This window comes from Strix uralensis, chromosome 6 (genome assembly GCF_047716275.1).
Source record: "Strix uralensis isolate ZFMK-TIS-50842 chromosome 6, bStrUra1, whole genome shotgun sequence".
In the NCBI taxonomy this organism is placed as follows: Eukaryota; Metazoa; Chordata; class Aves; order Strigiformes; family Strigidae; genus Strix; species Strix uralensis.
Genome location: NC_133977.1, coordinates 3,093,233 through 3,114,591, shown reverse-complemented (window position 1 = coordinate 3,114,591; position 21,359 = coordinate 3,093,233). Strand labels below are relative to the sequence as shown.

Genomic DNA, 21,359 nt, shown 5'->3' with positions numbered 1-21,359 from the left:
AACACATCCCTACTCTCCTCTGCACAACTTCAAACAACACCAACGCTGTGCAGTTTCCCATAGGTGAGACGCCCCTCTCCTTAAAAGCATTCATGCTTTAAGTTGCTCAAACTAGCAAGAAAGTCATCGTTAACAAGGCAACTAAATGCACTGAGAAGCAAAGGGGAAGAGAAGCATGAAATGAGACTGTTTGCTGCTCAGGAGGACAGCTGCAAACCAGCAGCAAGGTAAAGTGCACTTCCTAACATCCTCTTCCAGCTCCCTTACTTTAGGCTTCTACCCTGCCTCAGTTTCCCCAACAGGGAAAAGGCAACCAGAGGTGGCGCAAGGCAAGGATGAGTACAGACACTGGGAAGGGTTGAAGGACATCTCACAGCACAGGCAACAGCAGCACCAAAACCCAAAATAAACAACAGAGAGTGAGGAACTGGAATGAGGAGGACCTGCAGGGAGAGCCAGACACCAGCATCATGAGAAAAGGAAACACAAAGAACTCACCTTCTCTCCCTTGAAGGGTCACAGCTTCTGCACAGATAGAGCTGGTGTGTGGCCACTAGGAAGGAAAAGGACTGCTTGGTCCATCATTGCCCAAGAAACCACACAAAACCCACAACCAACCAACAAACCCTAAGGAGCTCAGGGGCTAAGGGTTTTATCTGGCTCAGTGGATCACCTGCAAATGGGAAACCCACACCACCTGCTGCCCTCACAGCAGGAGAAACTCCTGGGCTGCTGCAACGGGCTGTTAGCAAAGCTGACAGCCACTACAGCTCATTCTCCTCCACTGTTTTCTCTAACAGGTGCCTAAGGTGTGGTCCCAGCATCCACATCAAGGTGTCACAGCATCTCAGCGTGGTCTAGCACTGGGTCAAGCCTTTTCTAGAGGTTTCCTTCCAAAAGTGCACTTTGGGAGCAAAAACCATTTTGATGACAGTGGTGAGCATGCAGGTCCTGAGTGCATGGGACAAGGGGGTGTGAGGATCTCTGCAAGGTCCTTGCTGACACATTGACCCACCCATGAAAAGAAGGAAAGGCACCGTGATGAATGGCCACGCGTGGAGCTGCCACACAGTGCAGGGACAGGCATGGCGGGGGGTATAGGACCTCCTCCACCTGCAGTCCCTCCTCCTCCCCCGTGCTCTGTGTCTCCATCCAGCCCTTGTCCTGCGTGGGAGCCACAGCACGGGCTGGTGGGAGAGGGTTGATCTTGGACTGGTTGGGGGTTTTCCTATTCTCCCAGATGAAAGCAGTTCAGGTCCAGGATCAAATCAGCCTGCTCCAGCCACCTCCAGCAGCATTTCCATCCACATTTCAGGGCAATAAACTCTTACAGAAGAGGACCAGAGCTGCTGATTTTCAATTCCAGGTGCATCATTTTTTTTGATCCAGCTCCTGGCACTCTGAGTCATAGAAGGAGAAGCCACCACACCTGACCACCCAAGGGCTCCTTAATGGAGTGGGACTTTGACTTTCTAGGTGAAAATAACTCAACATCAAAACCCAGGAAGAAAAAAAGATGGAGGGGAAAGAGGAAAAACACTAGGAAAGACTACTTGGAGAGCAAGGGAAAATCTAGGCATCAGCCATTAAGGCTGGATACAGTGTGTTGGGCCAAGCCCTAGTGAAAGCTTGGCAGAGGTTAAGGGTTGGGTGCAATCCTGTCCTCTCATTAGGAGTAATTGGAGCGGTGAATAGACTGGAGGATTAGCAGGAGGAGATGGAAATCATGCAAATGAGCCCTTTGGCCAGCAAAGCCAATAGCCCCACTCAGCACAGAGTTTGGATAAATTACACCCATAATTGCTCTAATTAAAGGTGCACTCAGACGGCTCCACCCCAAATGCCACCACTCAGCTCCCAGAAAGCCTGTCAGGACAGTGCCCTTAAGGAGTGGGTGATGGGCAGGGAGAAAGCCAAAAATGCATCAGGCCAGCCTGAAATTTGGAGTCTCGGTGGCGTTGCTTCAAAGCCCTATGGAAGCCCGTGCTGGAGTGGTGGCCCCTCATCCCACCACCCACGTTAGCCTAAAAAAACCCCAGTGGGGAGCAACTCCTTCTCTCCCATTGGGGTGGGTTGGAGGGGCCACACATGTGGGCACACCATGGTGCCAGGTCATGGCCCAAAAACCTGCCCCATGCTTACATCATCATCTCCAGCCCACCCAGGAGATGCTTCCCTCCATCCCCGAGTGCCTTGAGCGAGGTCTGGCCCTGAGCCAGCATTTCATTTTAGACTTACAAAACCATCCCCACTCCATCACCAAGATAAAGCTCCCAATTCTGGGATGTCCCTGACCCGCCAGTGACATGCCACCCCTCCGGCAGGTGACACATCCCTCTCCACCTGCTAACAGACCCCCTTCACAGAGCAATATCGGGGGGGGGGGGGCAGCCCAAAGCCCCAGCCCCCTGCATTGCCCTCCCGAGCCACCCTCCACGTTCAGCAGGGAAGCTCCCTGGCCTCGTGGCTCATGGAGAGCAGGGGATGCGGTGGCGGGGGTGACGTGCTGACAGCTCGTCCTGCCAGGCGCTGCTGGTGTGACAAATGGTCCAGGTGCCGCGTCTGGGCCCCGAGAACCGGCTGCTTTGTCCCACCACAACAGCAACCTGTAATTTCCGAGGCGGTGTTTCCAGCCCGTACCCCACCAGTGATGGGAAGCGGGGGCAGGAATGAAGGCAAAGCCGAGCAGGCAAACCAGATGGCTCTCTCGTTAAAGTGCAGCTGCGCCAAGGAGAGGTCGTAGCCGTAATGAATCGGGCCGAGTCCCCACTAATTAACGCTGACAAGCAAAGTTCAGATGTGTCCACTGGTAAGGAATAAATCAATCCCCCAGAAATGGATACAGTCAATGAGGGATAGTTGAGTTTGTTCTTCTGCGTCCCAGAGGGCAAGCAATTATCTCCATAACTTTCTAGTTAGGGTGCACTTGGGAAACACATCTTCCGATTCATAAATACCTTCCTTCCACAACTACGTTACACTTTCAGGTGTCAAAAGCTGATTTTGCTCAGGAGCAAAACAGCACGGGACAGCATGAAACTGAGCAAAGGGCTTGTTGAAGCTTGTGGTGCCATCCAGCTCCTCTGTTTCTACCTCCTGTAGCATTTTGGCAAAGAAAAGCTTGTTGGATGGCCGTGATGTTCCTGGTGGACATCCAGCTAGGGAATAGGGGGAAGCTGCTTTAGTTTTCCTGAGTTTGGGGAAAAGGACTGGGGCTTGAGTCCTGAGGTACCCAGTGCTGGATCCTCACCCTATATAAGGTCCTTTTTTAGGCAGTGACCCTGCGAGCAGTGTTGGTGACACGTGACACATCACACCCCTGGTGTCTCCCATCCCAGGACGGGGTCCTGCATTATGGACCCTACAAGGAGCCTCTAATCCCCTCCTTCCCTTTCCTCCTCCTCCAATTGCACTCTCTCTGCTCGCCCCCAGGACCACAGCCCCCCCCAGGGATGCCATGGTGCGACCCACTGGCCACAGGGCACCTGGCAAGTTGGGGCATCACCCACCTTGCACCTCCCTGCCCCAGCAGCCGTGAGAGAGCATCGTCTGCAGCACTGACTAAACTGAGAGCAAACCCGTGCTGTGGGGATGCTAAACCTTCCCCTCAGCCTCAGCTCACCAAGTAGCATTTCTGGGGGTGCACAGAGCCATTGCCACCTTGTGCTGCCTTACGGTCCTCTTCAGCCAAATAAGATATTTGCTCTGTTCTTCCATCCCACCCTGTTATCTAAGATGACATTATTTCATGTGTCTCCCTTCCTCCTCTTTTTTCACCAGGCGAGGCAAACTGAAAATGAAAATGATGCTCTGGTGCCATTAAACAGCCAGTGGAGCCCAATGCCCTGCTGAACCCAGCGGTCTTGAAACTTTAATCACTGGAACAAACTTTTTTTTTCCTGAGCACTCAAGAGATGCTTCTTGGGTTTGTGCTCTGAGAGAGAGTGTCACAGCTGGTGGCATCTCTGGGGCAAGCCCTCCAGGATGGCTGCTCTCCTGTCCTTCCCCATTGCACACAACCTTCACAAAAGAAAACTTTCCCTGATTTTCAGAAGAGGGTTTGTTGTACAGGTTCCTTTTCAGCATCTCCTTCATCACTGGCTGCTTCTCTGCTTGTAAATCCTCCCAGGTGTAACCAGAGCAGGGCTGGTGGTCTTTATAGCCACCGTATGCAGGCAGGTGCTTATACAGCAGCCTTGGGGCATCGAAGTTTGAGGTGGGCATTAAAAAAGAGGGGTTATGCGGCAAAACCAGCTTTCACGTGGGGAGGGACCAGCCCTTGCAATGCTCACGAGTTAAAACCTTTTAGGCACGACCCTTGAGCCATCACTACCCAGAAATTACAGTTTTGCCATATGCAGTCGGCTGTATGCCTTCTAAAAGAAACTTGTGACAAAAGGAAAAAAATGCAGGGAGGAACTCGAGCTCCCCGCACCCCCAAATCTAAGTCAAACGGAGCTGAAAGCTTCATGTCTGCACCCGCTCATGCCACTCACCGAGAGCCTTTGGCAGCCCAGAGCAGCAGAGGCTCCTCAGTCCAGAGCCTTCCTCTGCCAAAGGCGCTCTAATACTTTAGGGTAAAGGGGAATAAAAAAAAAAAACCCACCACCACAACCTTTACAGCCCACAAACCAGCAACCTTAAGGGTGATTGCTAAAAATAACCCTGTCCTCCTTGCAGCCGGAGACGAGGGGCAAGCTGCTAATTAGCAAATGCCATCAACTCAGCTTCGTACTGTAAGGGGGCCACGTGATGGAGGGTCAGTCTGAGATGGTTTTCCAGGCTGGCACTCAGGGTGACATTTCATGAGCGCATTACTGAGGGGTTAAATAATTGGTAGGGCTCCTCTTTGCCTTTAAAAGAGGATGCGCACCAGGATTGAATTCCCAGGATAATTAACAGAGCTGCGATTCTTCAGGGGAGGGGGGGAGAAGGGAAGCCTAGTATTTTTAGTTAAACTAAGAGTTGTAGTTTTTTTATTCCTATAAACGATGGAAAAAGGGGGGGAAGGAAAGCACTTCACGGTTATGAGAACTGGAAAGGGTTGGGGTTTTTTTAATTGAATTGAATTATTTACGTTTGACAGAGAGGGCCACTATAAACCAGCGTAGCACAGAATGCCTTTCTATGTTATATAGAGCTGTTAAAGGGAAATGTTTCGGCACTATTTAAATATTATCTAATTTCCAATAAAAACCGGACAAAATCAATGCAGCCTCAGGATGAGTTTATATTTCACCAGGCGGCAGTTTTTAAAGGAGAGCTGGACCGTCAGCAGCAGCTCAGCTGGCTCTACTCGTACAATTGCACCTGCAAAAGTTTTTGCGGGGGTTGCAAAGCGTGACACCCCCCCCACACCCCGAACACAGAGAGACACGCGTCTTCACGGGTGTTAATCCTGCGGTCTGGCCCCCTCCCTCAGCCACCAGCCACATCACTGGGCAGCGCTGCCACATGGAGGTGGGGGGGGGGAGCGTTGAAAATATAAACGTGGGGACGTTTCGGAGGCAGGATGGCTGTTTGCAAGGTGGCACCTGGCTCCAAGAGAGGAAATTAAACCTCCCACTCCGCACTGCCCGGCCGGGGATGGTGCCCGGAGGGACGAGCAAGCATCGCCTGGGAGAGCCACTCTCACACCGCCGTCCCTCCAAGGTAGGCTTGGACAGCTGATGGTTTCTCTATATCGTGGTGTGGTGGCCTCACCATCCCACCTGCATCCCCTCCTCACAGCCACGGGGTGCCGGGGTGGGACACAGCCACCACAGGGAGCTATGTCACTTGGCCAGCTCATTTTAATTATTTTGGGAGGTTAGATGGGGTGCAAACTTTAAATCAGTCATGCATCGCAATTTGCGCTTGAGAGCAGCTGGAGGAGGCAGTGCCGTGGGCTGCCAGTCCTCGGGCTCCTTTGCCGTGCTGGAAATTTCCCTGGGAAAAAAAAAAAAAAAAATGCCATTCCCTGCTGCTGGAGGGCAGCTGTAAATCACGGCGGCAACGCCAGGAGCTCTCGGCATGGGCACATCTGGACTCACCGGATTTTTTAAGGCAGCCTCATGGTTTCTTGAACTGGCAGGGCAAGTTATGGCGGGCTGAAATCGCCCCGCTGTGAGGACTAAGTTGTTATGTGGCAGCTTAACTTGGGGAACTAGTTCACGCTGAAGTCATTTTGCTGCTGTGTATCGTGCTCTTTCATGTGCCAGGAATGAGTTTTCCTCGTAATGTGAAGCCAGCACAGACAATTTAAGTCATTATTAATAGATACACTTGATCTGAGGAAGTAAAATGCTTAATGTTTTGTTAAATGAGGTGTACTCTGCAAACAGTCATATGCAGGGAGAAGGTTAAGATGCTACCCCTGCATTAGAGATTAATGAGTGCAAGGCTACTGCTAATGAAGTGCTCATCCTCACCAACATTTGAGGCCCAATTCTGTGTAGAAACATCTCTACTGAAGTAAGGACACATAAGGATGATCCCAGGCTTAATTGGTTGCAGGATCAGGCCCTTGGATCCTCAGGGTCTGTTGCGAGGTGTGGGGACTGGGAGGAGAGGTGATGTGCCCAAGGCTGTGCAGCAAGGCAGTGGCAGAGGGGAGGGGAGGGCTGTGGGGTGCCAGCCTTCCTCCACCACCCAAAATCACCACCCAAAGGCATCAAACAGTTTATAAGCGGTTGAAAGCCCCCATTTTCCTTCAAAACCCAACTGGGGACTTCTCCCCCTCTCCTGGTCAGCCCCACGATGCTCCGCAGGTGTCCTGGCTGCCAGCTCCTCTCTGCAATAAATCGCTCCTGCCTGTACGGCAGTGCTCCCCTTAGACAAGAATATTATTTCATCCTGACATCACTTTCCACTCATCGGTGGAAAAAGCATTTGACTTGGCTGGCAGGAGCTTAGGCTCATGTGTTTATACGTGCCACTCAGCTACAAGAGGGCTTTCTCTTTCTACTCTTACTGGCCCTGGCTATTTTTAACACCCTCCATCAGCGATGCTGTTAATCCTGTCATTACCGTGACCCAAGAAGTGAGTGTTATATGCAAATACACGCTGATTAAAAGGCTCACAAGAAGGGGTCACGGGGTATTTCAACACACTCTCAACGGCAGTTTAATGCCAGACACACACATATACACACACCCCGATCAAAATTAGCCCACGTCCGACCGAGAAGGTCTAGACTTCCTGCTAAATATACCCAGCTGCCAGCACGGGAGGTGGTCCATGCCAGGGGAAGGCGATCCCCTCAGCACGTGAGGACAAGCTTCCTCCACGCCACCGCAAAAATATATTACTGAGTTGCTAATGAGCAGAGAGGGAAAGCGAGCCAGGGCTGCGGAAACACAAGTCCCTGGAGAAAACGATCCCTGTCTGTGCCACTCCCCAGGACTCCAGACCTTCCTCTGCACCAGCTAAGAGACCCCAGGGGATAACGAGGCTATTTTTCATACCAAAGCAATGCTTTCAGGAGGTGGTTCAGTTGATACCAGAAGGGTGAAGGAGCACAGAAAGACTGGTGGTAGCAGAATAGCAACAAGTGGTAAAAGAAGCGAGACAAATGAAGGGATTTGGAGATTCAAACCAACGGAGCAGTTGTGGACAGGCAGCCAGGTGGGAAGGTTAGCCTTGAGTTCAGAGGGAGAAAGAAAACTGGAAAGACCATGTAGGTTGACCTCAAATTAGCTCTCACTGTGGCTGCTGGTGAACAGGGACCTCAAGGCAGGGGGTCCTTTACACAAGGGATTAATTTACACAAGGACCCCAAGCCAGACTCCCCCCAGCTCAGTGCAACCCCATCCTGGATGGACACGCTGCAATTTTTTTGTGGTTCCATGCTCTTCCCATGGTCTCCAGGGCCAGAGGGCTGGAGGTCACCACAGCCATGCTGAGGAAACCCACAAAGAAACCTCAGACATGCAGATATGTTGGCCTGGAGTTGGCAAAAGGATGCTCCTGGTCACCCACAAGAGCCCAGCAAGGTCCCTGCTTGCAGGGGGCTACGGAGAAGGGCCCAAACACTTCTTCCAGCCCCACGTTGACTCCACACGGAAGAAACCACGAAGCGTTTCAGCAGTGCCTCCACATCTGGTTGCTTTGATATAGTTTAACACCTTTCCAAGATCCACTTTGATCACATTTATTCCCCGGGAAGGCGGGGCAGGAGGGCTGGGGTCAGGGTGGGGGGGGTCACCCAGAACCTCCACGTCACGAGATGCCAAGGTCTATTCTTGTCCCCACCACAGACTTCTCCCGTGACCTTGAGGAAAGTAGCTACGAGCCTCGGGGCAGAGGGAGCCAGGTCAGCTCTGCTGGCATCCCTCCATGTGCTTAAATGGTAGCAGAGACCAGGCTGGGTGCTTTCTCTCTCCTATACAAGGCATCGGCAGGGAGAGCAACAAGCCCTGCCAAAGCCCCAGGAGGATTCGTACCTCACTGGCCTTTGCCAAGTGCTTTGCATCCCTGCAGGGACGCACCAGCATGCCAGCCTGCATCGTGTTGGCCATTAATGTGATGCCCCGATTTTTCCATATAGCAACCATGAGACTGGAAATAGGTACGAGTGCCTTAAAAAAAACCAAGAAACAGTGTTAGGCAGAGAAAAAAAACACTTTCTCAGAGCTTAGAGCACACAAATAAGGTTATATGGGGTTGGGCAGACAGGAGCTGACTAAATTTCTTTTTTTTTTTTTACCCTCTAAACACTAGGCACCGTTTTCCTCCCAGCCTAAACACCCATGTCCCAGGTTGCTGCCTGCAATTAAACCAGCAATTTAATCCAAGAGGTGCTGCCACCAACACAGCCCAGTGACTGTTTGACCCTCATTGTATCGCGTGCCCGTTATCATCTGACCCTGCTGGAGTTATAAATACGACAACAATAGAGCCTTAACTGGATTATAATTAGACAATGAGCCCAGGAGGATGGAAACAATGAACTATAAAAGCCTGTCTATCCTCCCAGCTAGGACCTACACATACGGGAAGCACTGGAATGGGCGAGTTACCGGAACCTGTAACAGAAAAGCTACAGATTTCCCCCAAATTGGATTCAGAGCATCCTCTAACGGCTCACGCTCCAGCCACCAAGTATTACACGGCCCTGGTCACAGGAGACCTGAAAAGCCTCGAGGTCCTGACTGACCGATACTATCAAGATGTCAACCTGGTTTTTGAGATCAGTAAAAATGAGCTGGAGTGGCAGGTGAAAAGCCAAGCGTCTTATGGACTCTCAGGTACTTCTCCTTTAAAGACCAGTCCAGAAGAACTTAAAAGCACCACGTATTTACTAACCCTAAATAGGAGAGGTGAAGTACATTTAAGTGCCTAACACTGCTTTATAGAGCCTGTTCATGAGGTGGCTGGTTTCTGGTTACCTGACTGTGCCCTGAAGCCCTCACTGTAAATATTCAGCACTTTCTTTTTTTATTTTCTTTTCTTCTGCACCTACTAACCCACCAGAGGGGCAGGGATGTGTAAAAAGTGTGCGTCCACATGATTTTTTCAGGTTGCGCTGAGGCACTCTGTGGTTTAGGCATGCTTGCAAGTGGGCTCGCAGCCCAAATTCCCCACACAGGGGCTCAGAAAGAGCAGCCTGGTCCTATTTGGGAGGAATAAGATGCTCCCAGGGTGGTGGTAGCTGATGCCTCCCAGCCACAGGTGTTCCCCTTGGAGTGTTGTGCATCTACTGATGGTCCCAGAGGTCCCGGAGCAGCTGGGAAATGCACGGCTGTGTTCCAGCTGAGCCCAAACCCAACACACCCATGCCCAGCTCTGCATCACCCTCGCAACCCAGCTTGGGTGCCTTCAAATCCAGCCCAGTCCCAGCAAAGACAGTTTTTTCCTCTGCTGGGTGCAGATGAGGAATTTGTGAGCTGCCTTTTAGCTCCTGTTTTGCACGCAGGGTCCCCTGTGAGGCTGGTTGCGGGCAGGGTATTGGTTTACCCAGCTCATGCCATGTGAAATCCTGCTCCTGGGTGTGCACGCGACGGGGGAGTTTGGCTTCCCCACTTGCCAACAGCACTCGGAGTAGCCACCAACGGCAACCAGGCTCTTTGAAACCCCTACAGCTGCCAGGGAGCTAAAAGGAAAATGCAAAAAAGCAGCATGCTGATGTGTTTTATTCCCCAGGCTGGTGCGCAGTGGGTGGGAGCATCCCTGAGCCCTGTCTCTTAGTGCAAACCCCGTGGTTCCCCAGCGGGTCAGCCCTGGGCGTGAGCCATGCTCCCTTGTCCCCGCAGGGCTGTGGTCGCTGGAGTACAAGCGGGAGCTGACCACCCCGCTGTGCCTCGCTGCCCGTCGCGGCCACACCACCTGCCTACGCCATCTCCTTCGCCGGCGGGCCGACCCCGACCTGGCACCAGGGGGGCGAGCACCCCTGCACGAAGCCTGCCTGGGGGGACACACCGACTGCGTCGAGCTGCTGCTGGAGTACAAGGCTGACCCCAACCTGCGGAGCGATGAGGGCCTGGCCCCGCTGCACCTCTGCACCACCCAAGACTCCCTGGGGTAAGGAGAGGGTCCCCCCGTCAACCTCGCTGACAAGTTCACCCCGTGTCCCCTGCATGCAGACCTCAGTGCTTTTGCCTCTGTGGGGCGCAAAGAAGATGTCACAGTCCCTAGGAACGTTTCCCACATGCTCCCACATCTCCTGGCTGCATCAGCTGCTGCTGCAAGTGCAGCAGAGATGAAAAGGGATTTTGGTGCCAGGCACGTGCACGGCCAAGCTCTCCTTCCCATGGACAGGAGCAGCCCAGCCCACTTCTGCACACTTTTCCTTCCTCTTCTTTTCTTATGATTTATCCTAAAAATCACTATGCCCTGAATCCCAAGTCCAGCACAGTTTCCCCAGGAGATGCTCAGAATGGGTCTGGTCATGGGGCACATAGGTGACCCCAACCTCCTGTGCTCCTCAGCCCACATCAACCCCATCCGTGAGGGAGGTCGGTACCAATCAGGGTACCTGCTCCTCCTCAAATCCCAGCCCCAGGGCTGTAACGAAGGGCTGGGGTCTGGGGGATGGGAGAGATCCTCCCACCTCCTTGCCCCACACAAGCCACACATGGTCCACCTTGGTTTATAGTCAGGGTTAAGGCTCAGCCACCTGCATCCACTCACTTCTCACCCTGGCTCAGCATCAGCATCACACAGAGATGAGCATAAACATTGAAAAAATAAGCTTTTCGTGCACACATGTATGTCTCTGTAGGACTTTGAGTGCCTGAATCATTAGACCCAGGGAATCAGGATTTTTTTTTTTTTTTTTTTATAAAGTGGTCAGCCCCTTGATATCCTGACAAAACTGCTTAGGGCTGTAGCAAATTTCATTGCCTGCCAGCTTCAGTGAAAAACCACCCCAGCTTCAATCCTCTCCCCTTTAGGCAGGCAGTGATCTTAAGTAGAAGGAGGTGGTGAAGACGGATCCAATGTATCGTGGGCCAGGTGTCAGGGAAAGAGCTCTGCAAAAGACAAGCAGGCAGAGGGGAAAAGGTTTGCAGATGTAAATACCTCGAGCCCAGCTTATAAATAACTCTCTGCAAGACGGCCAAAAATCAGATATTAATCAAGTTTTGGTTCAGCCAAAAATCTAGGGATTAATCAAATGCATCCTTGATGAGATGAGGGCTGGAGGGAGTGGGATGGGTAAGGGGGATGCTACAAGCAGTCCTCATCATTAATAAAGAGCTGGTTTTAATTCCTTCACCCGAGCTCCCTTTGACCTTAAAGTCTTCTGTCTCCAAACCCCAAGCCATCCTAAAAGTGCTAGAGGGGGGTATTTCAGGGTCCACTGACTCACTCTCCCCCTGTAGAGATGGGGCACAGAAACCAACGTGGTGCATGGAGAGAACCCCATGGCCCACAGCGGTGTCCTGGTTTTGGCCAGGTGCTTTCCAGCTTGGAAAAAAAAATATATATATATAAAAAATGAGCTGTTGTCACTGATTTACATGTTATTTCCCCAGAAGGACGGAGGGGGATGGCAGGTGAGCCAGCAAACGGCAACGCAGGGATCAGACAGATGCAACGTGGAAACAGCTGAGTTATAAGCCCTTGAATATTGGAGCTTTATAATGGAAATGCTGAGAGACCCTTAACTACGCTACCTGGCGCTACGGGGGCTTCTACAATAACTAAGCCAACTCCCTTGAAAGATCAAAAATTAATAGACATTTCAGACAGGTTTTGAGGTTTCGACCACTGCTTTTCAATCGCAAAGACTTTGCTAAAGTTAGAGACTGAGGAGGTCAAGCTTTAGGTAACACAAACATTTCCTCTTTGATTAGGGGGAGACTACTTTACCTTGCCTTTTTTTTTATTTTATTATTTTTTTTATTGAGTAGTAGATTTTAGGTCATCCTTAATTTTTTACTGACAATAAAGAGCAGGTCATTGACCTACATAGAGAGCTATTTTATTTTTCTCCCTCTCGATAACAATGGCCAGAACACCTATGTGCCGGGTTCTTCTGTATTCCCATATACTCGGCAATTCACCATGGGGGCAGGACTTAAAACCTTTGAGCCTCTCAGTGACTGGGATAAAAAAAAATTATCTGGGCTTCCTTCCAGCCATTTGAGCTTCAGAATCCATGAGATTTCAACAAAAAGGATATCAGAGCTTTAATCTAGGAGCTTTTTGAAGAGATGGAAAAAAAAAAAGTTCCAGTAAAGTTCAGTCTTACCTTCTTCACTTTAGGAGCTGTTCATGCCAACGTCGGCCTATTTAGTAGAGTTCCTCTCCTTGACCTCTTTTTTACAGCAGAGATAATTAACATGGTGGGGTAAGATGAGTCTCTAAATTCACTGCACTCTCTCCCTGGCGCTCTCCCTTTTCCCTCTTAAAGCTGGGATGATTAAAGGAGTCTGCCTTTATTGGCACCCCGAAAAAAAATAAAATAAAAATAATTGAGGGGGAGAGGAAGAGTCTCAACACCTCCGGCGGTGCCGGGGGGAAGAGCAGGCGCGGGGCAGTGGGAAGGCGTGGTGGCTTCGCAGGGATGCAGGGCGTAGGCCCCGCCTCCCATCATGGTACCCACAGCAGAAGGGATGGCAAATGCTACCATGTTTGCAGAGTCCTTCAGAACTGTCAGTCAGAAAAAGCTCTCTGAAGATCCCAGTTTTCCTGTGCAACGAGGGAGAGCCTACCTGGACAGAAATTCCCCAGGGCTTGTCTTCTCCAACCTCCCACATAGGGAAGAGGACTTAGTCAAGCAAAGGAATGAGAAAAAAAGATGTCACCCCTACCTCCATGCAACTTGGGCTTACAGCTGAACGATGCCCTTGCATTCACTTCTCCAAGCTTTCTCTCCACCCTGGGAGCTGAAACCAGAATTATCTTCTGGCTCTGAGCCTTTAGCTCTGAGGAATGGGAGATAAATGGTGGGATAAGTCAATGCAGGAGGAGAGTTGGTGTCCAAGGGGTTCCATGCAAGAAGCAATGGGGTAAGGAGTGAGTGCAAGAGCTGCAAACTTGGAGAGACAGCGCAGGGTTTGCTTAGGGGATGTTAGATGAGGATAGTCCATCATGGGAGGAATTAGCAGAAAACAGGAGTCAAGCAGGAAGGCAGGTACCTAAAAAGGCAACACATTCAAGATAGCAAGGCGCCCAACTGCCAGGGAGATGGGCAATAACCTGCCTCTGGTGGATCCGGCCCCATGGCCCCCTCCAACTGTTCCAGCATCAGGCTAGACATATTGCCCTTTTGGCTGTGAGAAGGAAGAGTTACTACAAATAAAAATGAGAGTGAATTTTAAAAGACAGCATTTAGCATCATCTAGTGCTAAACCTCATCCTCTACTCCATTTAGCATTGCTAAGGTACAAAACACGGAGCGTTTGGAGCCATCATTTTGGAAACTTGTTCCCCCACCAGAGAAAACCAGATCCTTAAGGGATCCTGAGCGAGAAATAAAGAGCCCAAGCGCAGACACAGAGCACAACCCAAGGCCTAATTCTGCCCTTTGGAGAAGCTGCTCCCCAAGTTGATGTGACAAAACGAGGGCTCATACGGATGAGCATCCGCAGCTCACAAAGCTTTGGCGAAGTGACAGTGCAGAGAGCAACGCTCCTGGGCTGGCGTCCGCCCCACAGCGGCAGAGCAGTCCCCGCACCGGCACGGCCAGCCCCAGCCCTCAGCACCAACATTGCCATGGTTCACCAGTGGGCTTGTGGTGCCCAAAAAGATTCTCATTTTGTAAAGAAAAACAGGATGCCTTTCTCCTTCTTGTAGAAAATTAATAGGAATAATCCTTGCATTCAGAGCCAGGCTTGGGGAAGGCTGTTTTTCCAAGCGGGATCAATCCTGCAATAAATCACAGACAGACAGAGAGATGGTCACTCGGATGCTGTGAAAAACAACCAAGCGAAGGACAAGAAAGCCTCACTACATCCTCAGGGTGGGGGAAAAAAATCAAACAGGAGATTTTTCCTTAAAAAACTCAGGGCCTGAGCAGATTTTTAGGACAGGAATTATCCTCCAGCCTCCGCTGCCCCAATCTCCTGCTCCTCCTGCTGGTTATTCATCGCATCCCATTTCAAACTAAATCCCGCTTTCCCAGACTGGACATTTTTCATCCCAAACTGAGCAGCATCCCACCGAGCCATCCTGGCAGCAGGGGGAGGCGATGGGCATGTCCTGCCTGACATAGCACCAACATCTGCCCCGACTCTACTGATGGGTGAAAAAGGAAAGCAAAACCCAAATCATTTTGCCCCATTTATTTGAGCCAGGACCCCAGCGCAAGGCAAAGCTGTAGTACTAATAGCAGTTATCACAAATCAGTACGACTTTAACCTAACAAGTGACTTGCCCCAAGAAAGGAGACATTCATGTGTGTTACTCATCACTCACAAATCAGTTAGGAAGGGTTTAGAAGTGAGTTTAAACTAGTCAAAACTAGGCAGAGCTGCGTGTGAGAGTGGCTCTTTGAGGGTATTGCTGCCACCAGAGAGCTGCTTGGCCAGGTTGATGGTACCAGGCTGGATGAAAAACAAACTGGTTTGCTTTGCCACTCTATGTCTGAATTTCTGCTAACTAAACCCATGGCTTCTTGCAATATTCCCAGAAAATTGGAGAGGAGCCCTCAAAAAGCAGCAAGAGATCACTGAGCCTTATTTAATGGGATTTTAGTCTAATCTGCTGGTGAGCAACAGTGTGTTAATAAAAAAAACAAGAAGCCAGAAATGCTGGCAAAGCATTAGAACATACGAGTTCATCGGCAGAGATTAGAGGCTAAAATAAGAGCATAATAGCCAGCAAACATGTAAGGCATCTACCCGGCACCTGCTGATGCCCCATACATCCAAACAGGAGGCACGTGCTCCTCACAGGGGCCCACCACTCCCATTAACCAGAGGAGATCACCCCTTATTTATAGCCCCTCACTAACATTCCCCCTTTGTCGAGGGAGGAGTGTCCAGGGGGAGAATTCAATATAAACTGACTTGGGTTTCTTCCAACAAGTTAGCCATTGAACTTGATAGCGAAAAATAACAACCCTTCAGCAAAACAGCATCTGGGAAGGATGACATTTCCACTCTGGTATCTCTGGAAGAATATTTGGGATGTCTAGCAGGAGGCCAACAGGAATTGAACTCCATGTATTGAGCTCCCATTCCATTCTCGATAAGGGAAAAACTCTTGGCAGAGGGAGGATGCTGGGCTAGAGGAGCTGGGCGCAGCTCTTGGCTTTGCCAGGCAACCCATGACATAGCACCCTTCACCTGGAAGTTAAGGGCAGGCAATATTGCCTCTGTCTTACCTATGCAGATGTAAATCTTCAGCCTGGGCTCTTTAGATACACAGGACTTACCAAAACTGGCATGGTGGTTGTGCTCAGGGTCTCTAGGCACAGCCACTTCCTTGCCTGGGAAGGAGCAGAGATGCTTTAAGTGTGATCTTTAAAAAAAAAAAAAAAAAAAAAAAAAAACACAAAAGGGATTTTTCTCCTGGACTAGGCTACCTTTGCAACCAAGTCAGAAATATATTTTCTTCCATTTTTCCCTGCACAACCATCCACTGGTTTGCCCCAAATACATTATTCTAGGGTGCCAGAGCTAACCGTGACATTAGGAGTAAGCTAACCCAGAGAGGTCTCAAGAGAGTCATTGTAATTAGGGTTACAAATTCCCTGCTGTCAAGGACAGACAAGACTCGTAAACATGACTGAGTCGTGGTGTGATTTGCTTCAGCAACAGACCCTCTCCAAAAAGTTTTACTGACCAGCAGCAGACAACAAGCACCAAAAAAAAAAAAAACCTCAGCGAGACAAGCCATTGCTTGAGAAAGGGATCCAGCACATTTTAGGGTAAAAAAGGGAATTGTAAAGTAAGGATCTGAGGATTTTGGGGCTGGCACAACCCCACACTCAATCCGCTCACCCACAACTCCGTTCCCAGCAGAGCGTAGCTGCAGCGGATAGGGACTGGCAGCATCTGGGAGCATTTCACCTGCAAAGGCTGCAGAGACAGCCTGTCCCTACAGGTCCGGCAGGATTTTCTTCTGGCAAACTCAGGCCTTGGAAAAAAGGACTCGGCAAACTCAGGACATTGGAAAAGCAACCCAAGGAGGTGTTTGTAGATTCTGCACCACCAAGGACAGTGAATGTCTCATCAGCTCCTATCAAACTTTGCGGGAGGTGATGCTGTAGGTCCAGAAGTATTCAATTACCATTATTATTATCATTATTATTATTATTTTCCCCACGCATGTTAGCATCCATCTGGGTCAGGCAAAATAAGCAATGCCCTGGCACCATCCTTCCTTCCTGGGGCTCCTCTTCCTCCCCATCCCTCCTGCCAGCAGGATGAGGCTAGGGCTCTCCTCCTCCCCAGCTGCCCCTCATTTCACTTCTGTATCAAGCCAGGACGCCACTTAGGGCTCTGGGTGACACCTGAGCTAAAAGAAAAGTGTATTAGAGAAAAATTAAACATACGGGGATGTGGTCAAAGGTCGATACACCTGCCTGGACTCCAGCCACCCACTTCAGAGGCTTCCTGAAGGACCACTCTTCCCACCTTGCCATCAGCATCTCTTGGGCAACACGAGCTGGCCATGTTTTCAAGGTCTCACTTGGACAGCATGTGGGTCTGGCCCCCCTCCAAAAATTAACTGTTCCGTGCCGCAGCAGTGAGCTCAGCCCCACACACTAATCCAGCTGCCAACAGCCCTGCCCGGGCAGTGACATCGAGCTGTGCCCACCGAGGCGGCTCCCGGCAGGAGATGGAGCAATCACTGATTCACTTAGATAGGCTGATCACATCTGTTTACTCATAAACACCAAAAAACCCCTCCAAACCAGGCATCTTTAACCCCCATCCACTGTCAGAAGGATGCAGTCAGAAAGCTCTGATGGGAACTGGTGTCCTCACTTTGCAGAAGCCACCACCCCTCATTGCAACCACACACAGTGATGTTAGAGGGAAGGAGAGGTGGGAGCAGCAGTTGGGGATGAGGAGGATTGCTTACCTTGATTTATTCCTCCTGGGAACTGCAGGTGCTGCCGCTCTGTTGTCACTGGGTGCCAAACAAGCCAGCAAAACTCATTTCCACAGGCTTAAAGTGCCTGCAAAGGTGTTTCTCTTCAGGATAGGCAGAAAACACAATCCTTTAGTCTTCTCTGGGGCAGGAGACCCACACAGGCATTTTGGTCCCTTAATGGGAGAAAGGGGAATCCATTTTTACACCCAAGCAAACCCACACCAAGCTCTTCTGCTGCACAGAGGCATTACCAAGGGTGTCCTTCCATATCAGCTCAGTGCCAGCACAGATTAAGGTGGAGGCAGCCGTTTAGGATGTTTTCAGTTGAGAAGCTCTGTGGATGTCAGCCAAAGGGTGGGTTTATATAGATCATCTCCATAACACCCCAGGGCAGCGCCCATGCCAGAAGATGAAACTGCAGCTGACAGATTGATGGCACAAAGGGGCCCATCACCCTCATCTTGGCCGGATGCACCCCGCACCCCTCACTGGCCGGGACAGACCTGGCTGGCACGGCTAATTGTGGGCACCACTCCCAGCATTGCCTGACCACCGGCACAGCTGGGACAAGGATCACTGTTCCCTGGTGGGTCTGGGATGGTCAAGGTGGTCAAGGATGGTCAGGGTAGTTGAGGATGGTCAAGGATGACCATTCATGAATGATGATGGTCAAGGATGACCATTCATGAATGATGAAGATCAAGAATGACCATTCATGAATGATGAAGGTCAAGAATGGTCAAGGATGACCATTCATGAATGTCACTGGTCAAGGGCAAGAGAGAGACATTGCCCAAACCACCATCACCACCACCGCCATGGTGGGCATCAGGGCACAGAGTCACCCTTCCCAGCCTCTGCTTCTCCCTCCCAAAACCCTTGAGTGCCACAACTCCCAGCTCCAGCCTCATCCCCATCCTCATCTCACGCCACCCCTCACCCACAGCTCCCACTCCAGTCCACACCCCTCCAAAACCCACCCGGGTGATGCACCACCCAGCCTCCCCATCCCTTTGCAGATGCGCCAAGCTCCTGCTGAGACATGGAGCCACCATCAACCTGCCCAGCGAGGACAGCGGGGAGACAGCACTGCACGTGGCGGCCCGGCACTGCCTCTGCGACCATGGCCGCCTCTACCTGCGGCACGGGGCATGTGTCGATGCACGCAGCACAAGGGAGGAGACGGCCCTGGGTGTCCTCTGCGGGCAGGCACCGGGTGCCGGGGAGGGCTGCCTGCAGTTTTGCCGGCTGCTGGCTGCCCACGGCGCCAACATTGACGCCCGGGATGAGTCACGGAGGAGCCCCTTGCACAAGGCGTGCGGGGCCGCCAACGCCAGCCTGGCGTGCTTCCTCCTGCGGCGCGGGGCCGACGTCAACGCCATCGACTACAACGGCATCTCCCCACTGGGCTGTGCGCTGCAGAGTGCCACCTTCAAGAGGGACCTGCGGCCCCACCTCACCGTCCAGCTGCTGCTCAACCATGGCTCCCAGAAGATATGGCCCGCCGCCTTCATCAAGGTACAGACCCTCAAACAACCCCCGTATATCCCCTCGCACCCAGGATTTTGCAATTGGGGTCAGGTCGCTTTGGGAAATAAAAAGCCAGGGGGCTGAGAGAATATGAGAGAGCCTCCTGGTCCAGGCAGGGAGATGGGACCATGGCATCGGGGTTGGTGATGCTGCTGGGAATGATGGAAATGAAAACACTTTCACAGTGTGGCAGCAGGGACAAACAGGCAGGGCAAAGGGCAGGGTGGAGCCAGCAGAGGCATAGGCGACCGGCAAGGAGGATTTTTTCCTCCCTGAGGATGTCAGAGACAGGCTTGGTACATCAGCCATCAGTGCAGCCGCCTTACGGCTCTGCGTTTCATTGATTTTATATCAAACAATAAAAAAATTATTATCCTTGGCTTATCACGCACAAGCCAAAAATGTAAATAAGAAGCAAGGGCCGCATCCAGATGAAGAAGTGGAACAGCAAGGCAGGTCTTCCTACCACTTCACAGAATGGAGAAAGCTCTCCAAAGCATGCCAGGACAAACCCTCCGCCTGCCTCACACCATGGGACATAGACATGGGACTATCCCAGCCTGGACTGTGGTGGGGTGGGACGAGCCCCTGCTGCAGCATGTGGATGCTGTGCCCCTCTGGGCCATGCCTGAACCCCCTCGCATTGCCCACGACTAGGTGCTGAAGTCCTGTGCGGCCGTGCCGGAGATCATCGAAGTCCTCTTCAATTCCTACTTGCAAATCCCCGTCTCTGAGAAGTGGACCGAGGCCGTGCCGGAGGAGGTGTTTCAGGTGAGATGTCACTGGCAATTTGGCACAGACGGCTGAGCCCTCGGGAGGGGGTTTTACCCACCAAGAGTTTTTTCCCCATCTAAACTTCACTTGGGTGAGGAGAAAAAAAAAAAAGAGTAGTTGTCAGCGCACCACTGCATACCCAATTCATCTCAGCAGCTTTGCATCCTTTCAGCAACATCAACACCAAAACTCCCATTCCTGCCCCTGCCCCGCGATAAAATACAATCCCAAGATCTGGAAGTGACGCTGGAGCCAGACCACTGCCCGGCAGAAGCCCACACCACTAATTTTGGTTTTACAAAGCTTGTCCCTAGCCATGCAACAGGTACGGGCAGTCTGCTCTTGAGCAATCTCACATGGCTGCCTTGCCCCCGCAGGTCTTTGGTTAGCTTGGCTGCGAGGGAGGCCGGCTGCTGAAATGCAAATAAAGCCCTTCAGCACATTCTAGGGGATGGGAGAAATTATTTTTATTCCAAGCTAAGGAAAGGCTGAGGCTGCACAGACAGATCCTGCTTTGTTTCCCCGTCTTAGAAACAAGCGTGTCCCTTCTACGTCAGCTCTGAGGCTTTCTGCAGGGATGCTGCTGCCGGTAGGCATGAAAGCATCCTCCCCAAACAGCGCCTGTGGTGATGCTGGCCTTCCTCACGTGTGCTTCCACGGGAGACTTCCTCACCCAGCCTTTGCCTGCAGGAGCCACGTCAGCACACAGACCCCTAACCCACGGGCAAACATCGCCGATGGGTTTCTTACCTCCTCCCTTTAGATCTTCATCTCAAAAGTATCTCTGGCTTGTTTGGCGTAAATCATGAAAGAAATAAAACCAACCGATGCGCATGTTTTTTCCCCTCCCTCTCTCTTTGCAGCAGCACCAGCTATTCTACGAGTCCTTTTTCCGGCTGGCGGGCACAGTCCGGTGCCTGCAACATTTATGCCGCTCCGTCATTCGGGAAAAGTTTGGCAGCAAATGCCATTGCCTTATCCCCATGCTGCCTGTGCCCAAGCCTTTGCACGATTACCTGCTGCTGGAGCCCGAAGGAGTTGTGCTTTGAAGGGCCGAAAGGAGCAGCTCGAGGCCTGCCGTCCAGCCCTCCCTTACCTCGTCGTCCCTCGGTGTAGCGCAGCAGCATCCATTTCTGTCAGCCGAGCGAAGGAGCGCTGGTTTTCATGATAGATGGTTGTTTTTCAGGGATTTATAATGTAACTAAAATGTGCTTTCGGCTGTAACTTTGTATAGATTTTTTTCTAATTGTGCTTTAAATAGATTATAAAGAGTAATAAAATGATTAGTAGCTGTTACAAGCATGCTGCAGATATGAATAATACTCATTATAAAGGATCCCTGCGAAGCAGCAGGGCTCCTCAGGTGTGCAAAGGCAAGCACGCATGGCAAATGACTAAAATCAGCCCACGTGGGCATCAAATCCCCTTGGATCAATCTCCCCTGTGAGTGGCACGAGCAGAACTGGGACCAGAGGTGCAGCGTGGAAGCTGTTAGCAGGATGCAGTATCCAGTGGCATTAATATAGACTGTAAAATAGACCAAAAATCTATTTTTTTATGTAGATGCCGCCAAGAGTGAGCTGGT

At 51.2% G+C, this 21,359-nt stretch overlaps 1 protein-coding gene across 1 annotated transcript; it reads left to right on the top strand.

The window, feature by feature from the left end:
* Positions 1-5,499: 5,499 nt before the first annotated feature.
* On the top strand, positions 5,500-21,073 carry ASB18 (ankyrin repeat and SOCS box containing 18). The gene is made up of 6 exons (XM_074872514.1): positions 5,500-5,652; positions 8,702-9,228; positions 10,234-10,501; positions 18,490-18,988; positions 19,658-19,771; positions 20,638-21,073. Exons 2-6 carry the CDS (start codon positions 8,988-8,990, stop codon positions 20,821-20,823), a joined length of 1,308 nt encoding a protein of 435 aa, XP_074728615.1. The 5' UTR covers positions 5,500-5,652; positions 8,702-8,987; the 3' UTR covers positions 20,824-21,073.
* Positions 21,074-21,359: the final 286 nt, after the last annotated feature.

What these genes read in the sequence shown, in the direction of transcription:
- ASB18 (XM_074872514.1), top strand. Translation starts at nt 8,988, where the DNA reads ATGGGCGAGTTACCGGAACCTGTAACAGAAAAGCTACAGATTTCCCCC. An exon ending in ACCACCCAAGACTCCCTGGG is followed by an intron (nt 10,502 to 18,489) that starts GTAAGGAGAGGG and finishes ATCCCTTTGCAG; the next exon opens with ATGCGCCAAGCTCCTGCTGA. An exon ending in GGCCCGCCGCCTTCATCAAG is followed by an intron (nt 18,989 to 19,657) that starts GTACAGACCCTC and finishes GCCCACGACTAG; the next exon opens with GTGCTGAAGTCCTGTGCGGC.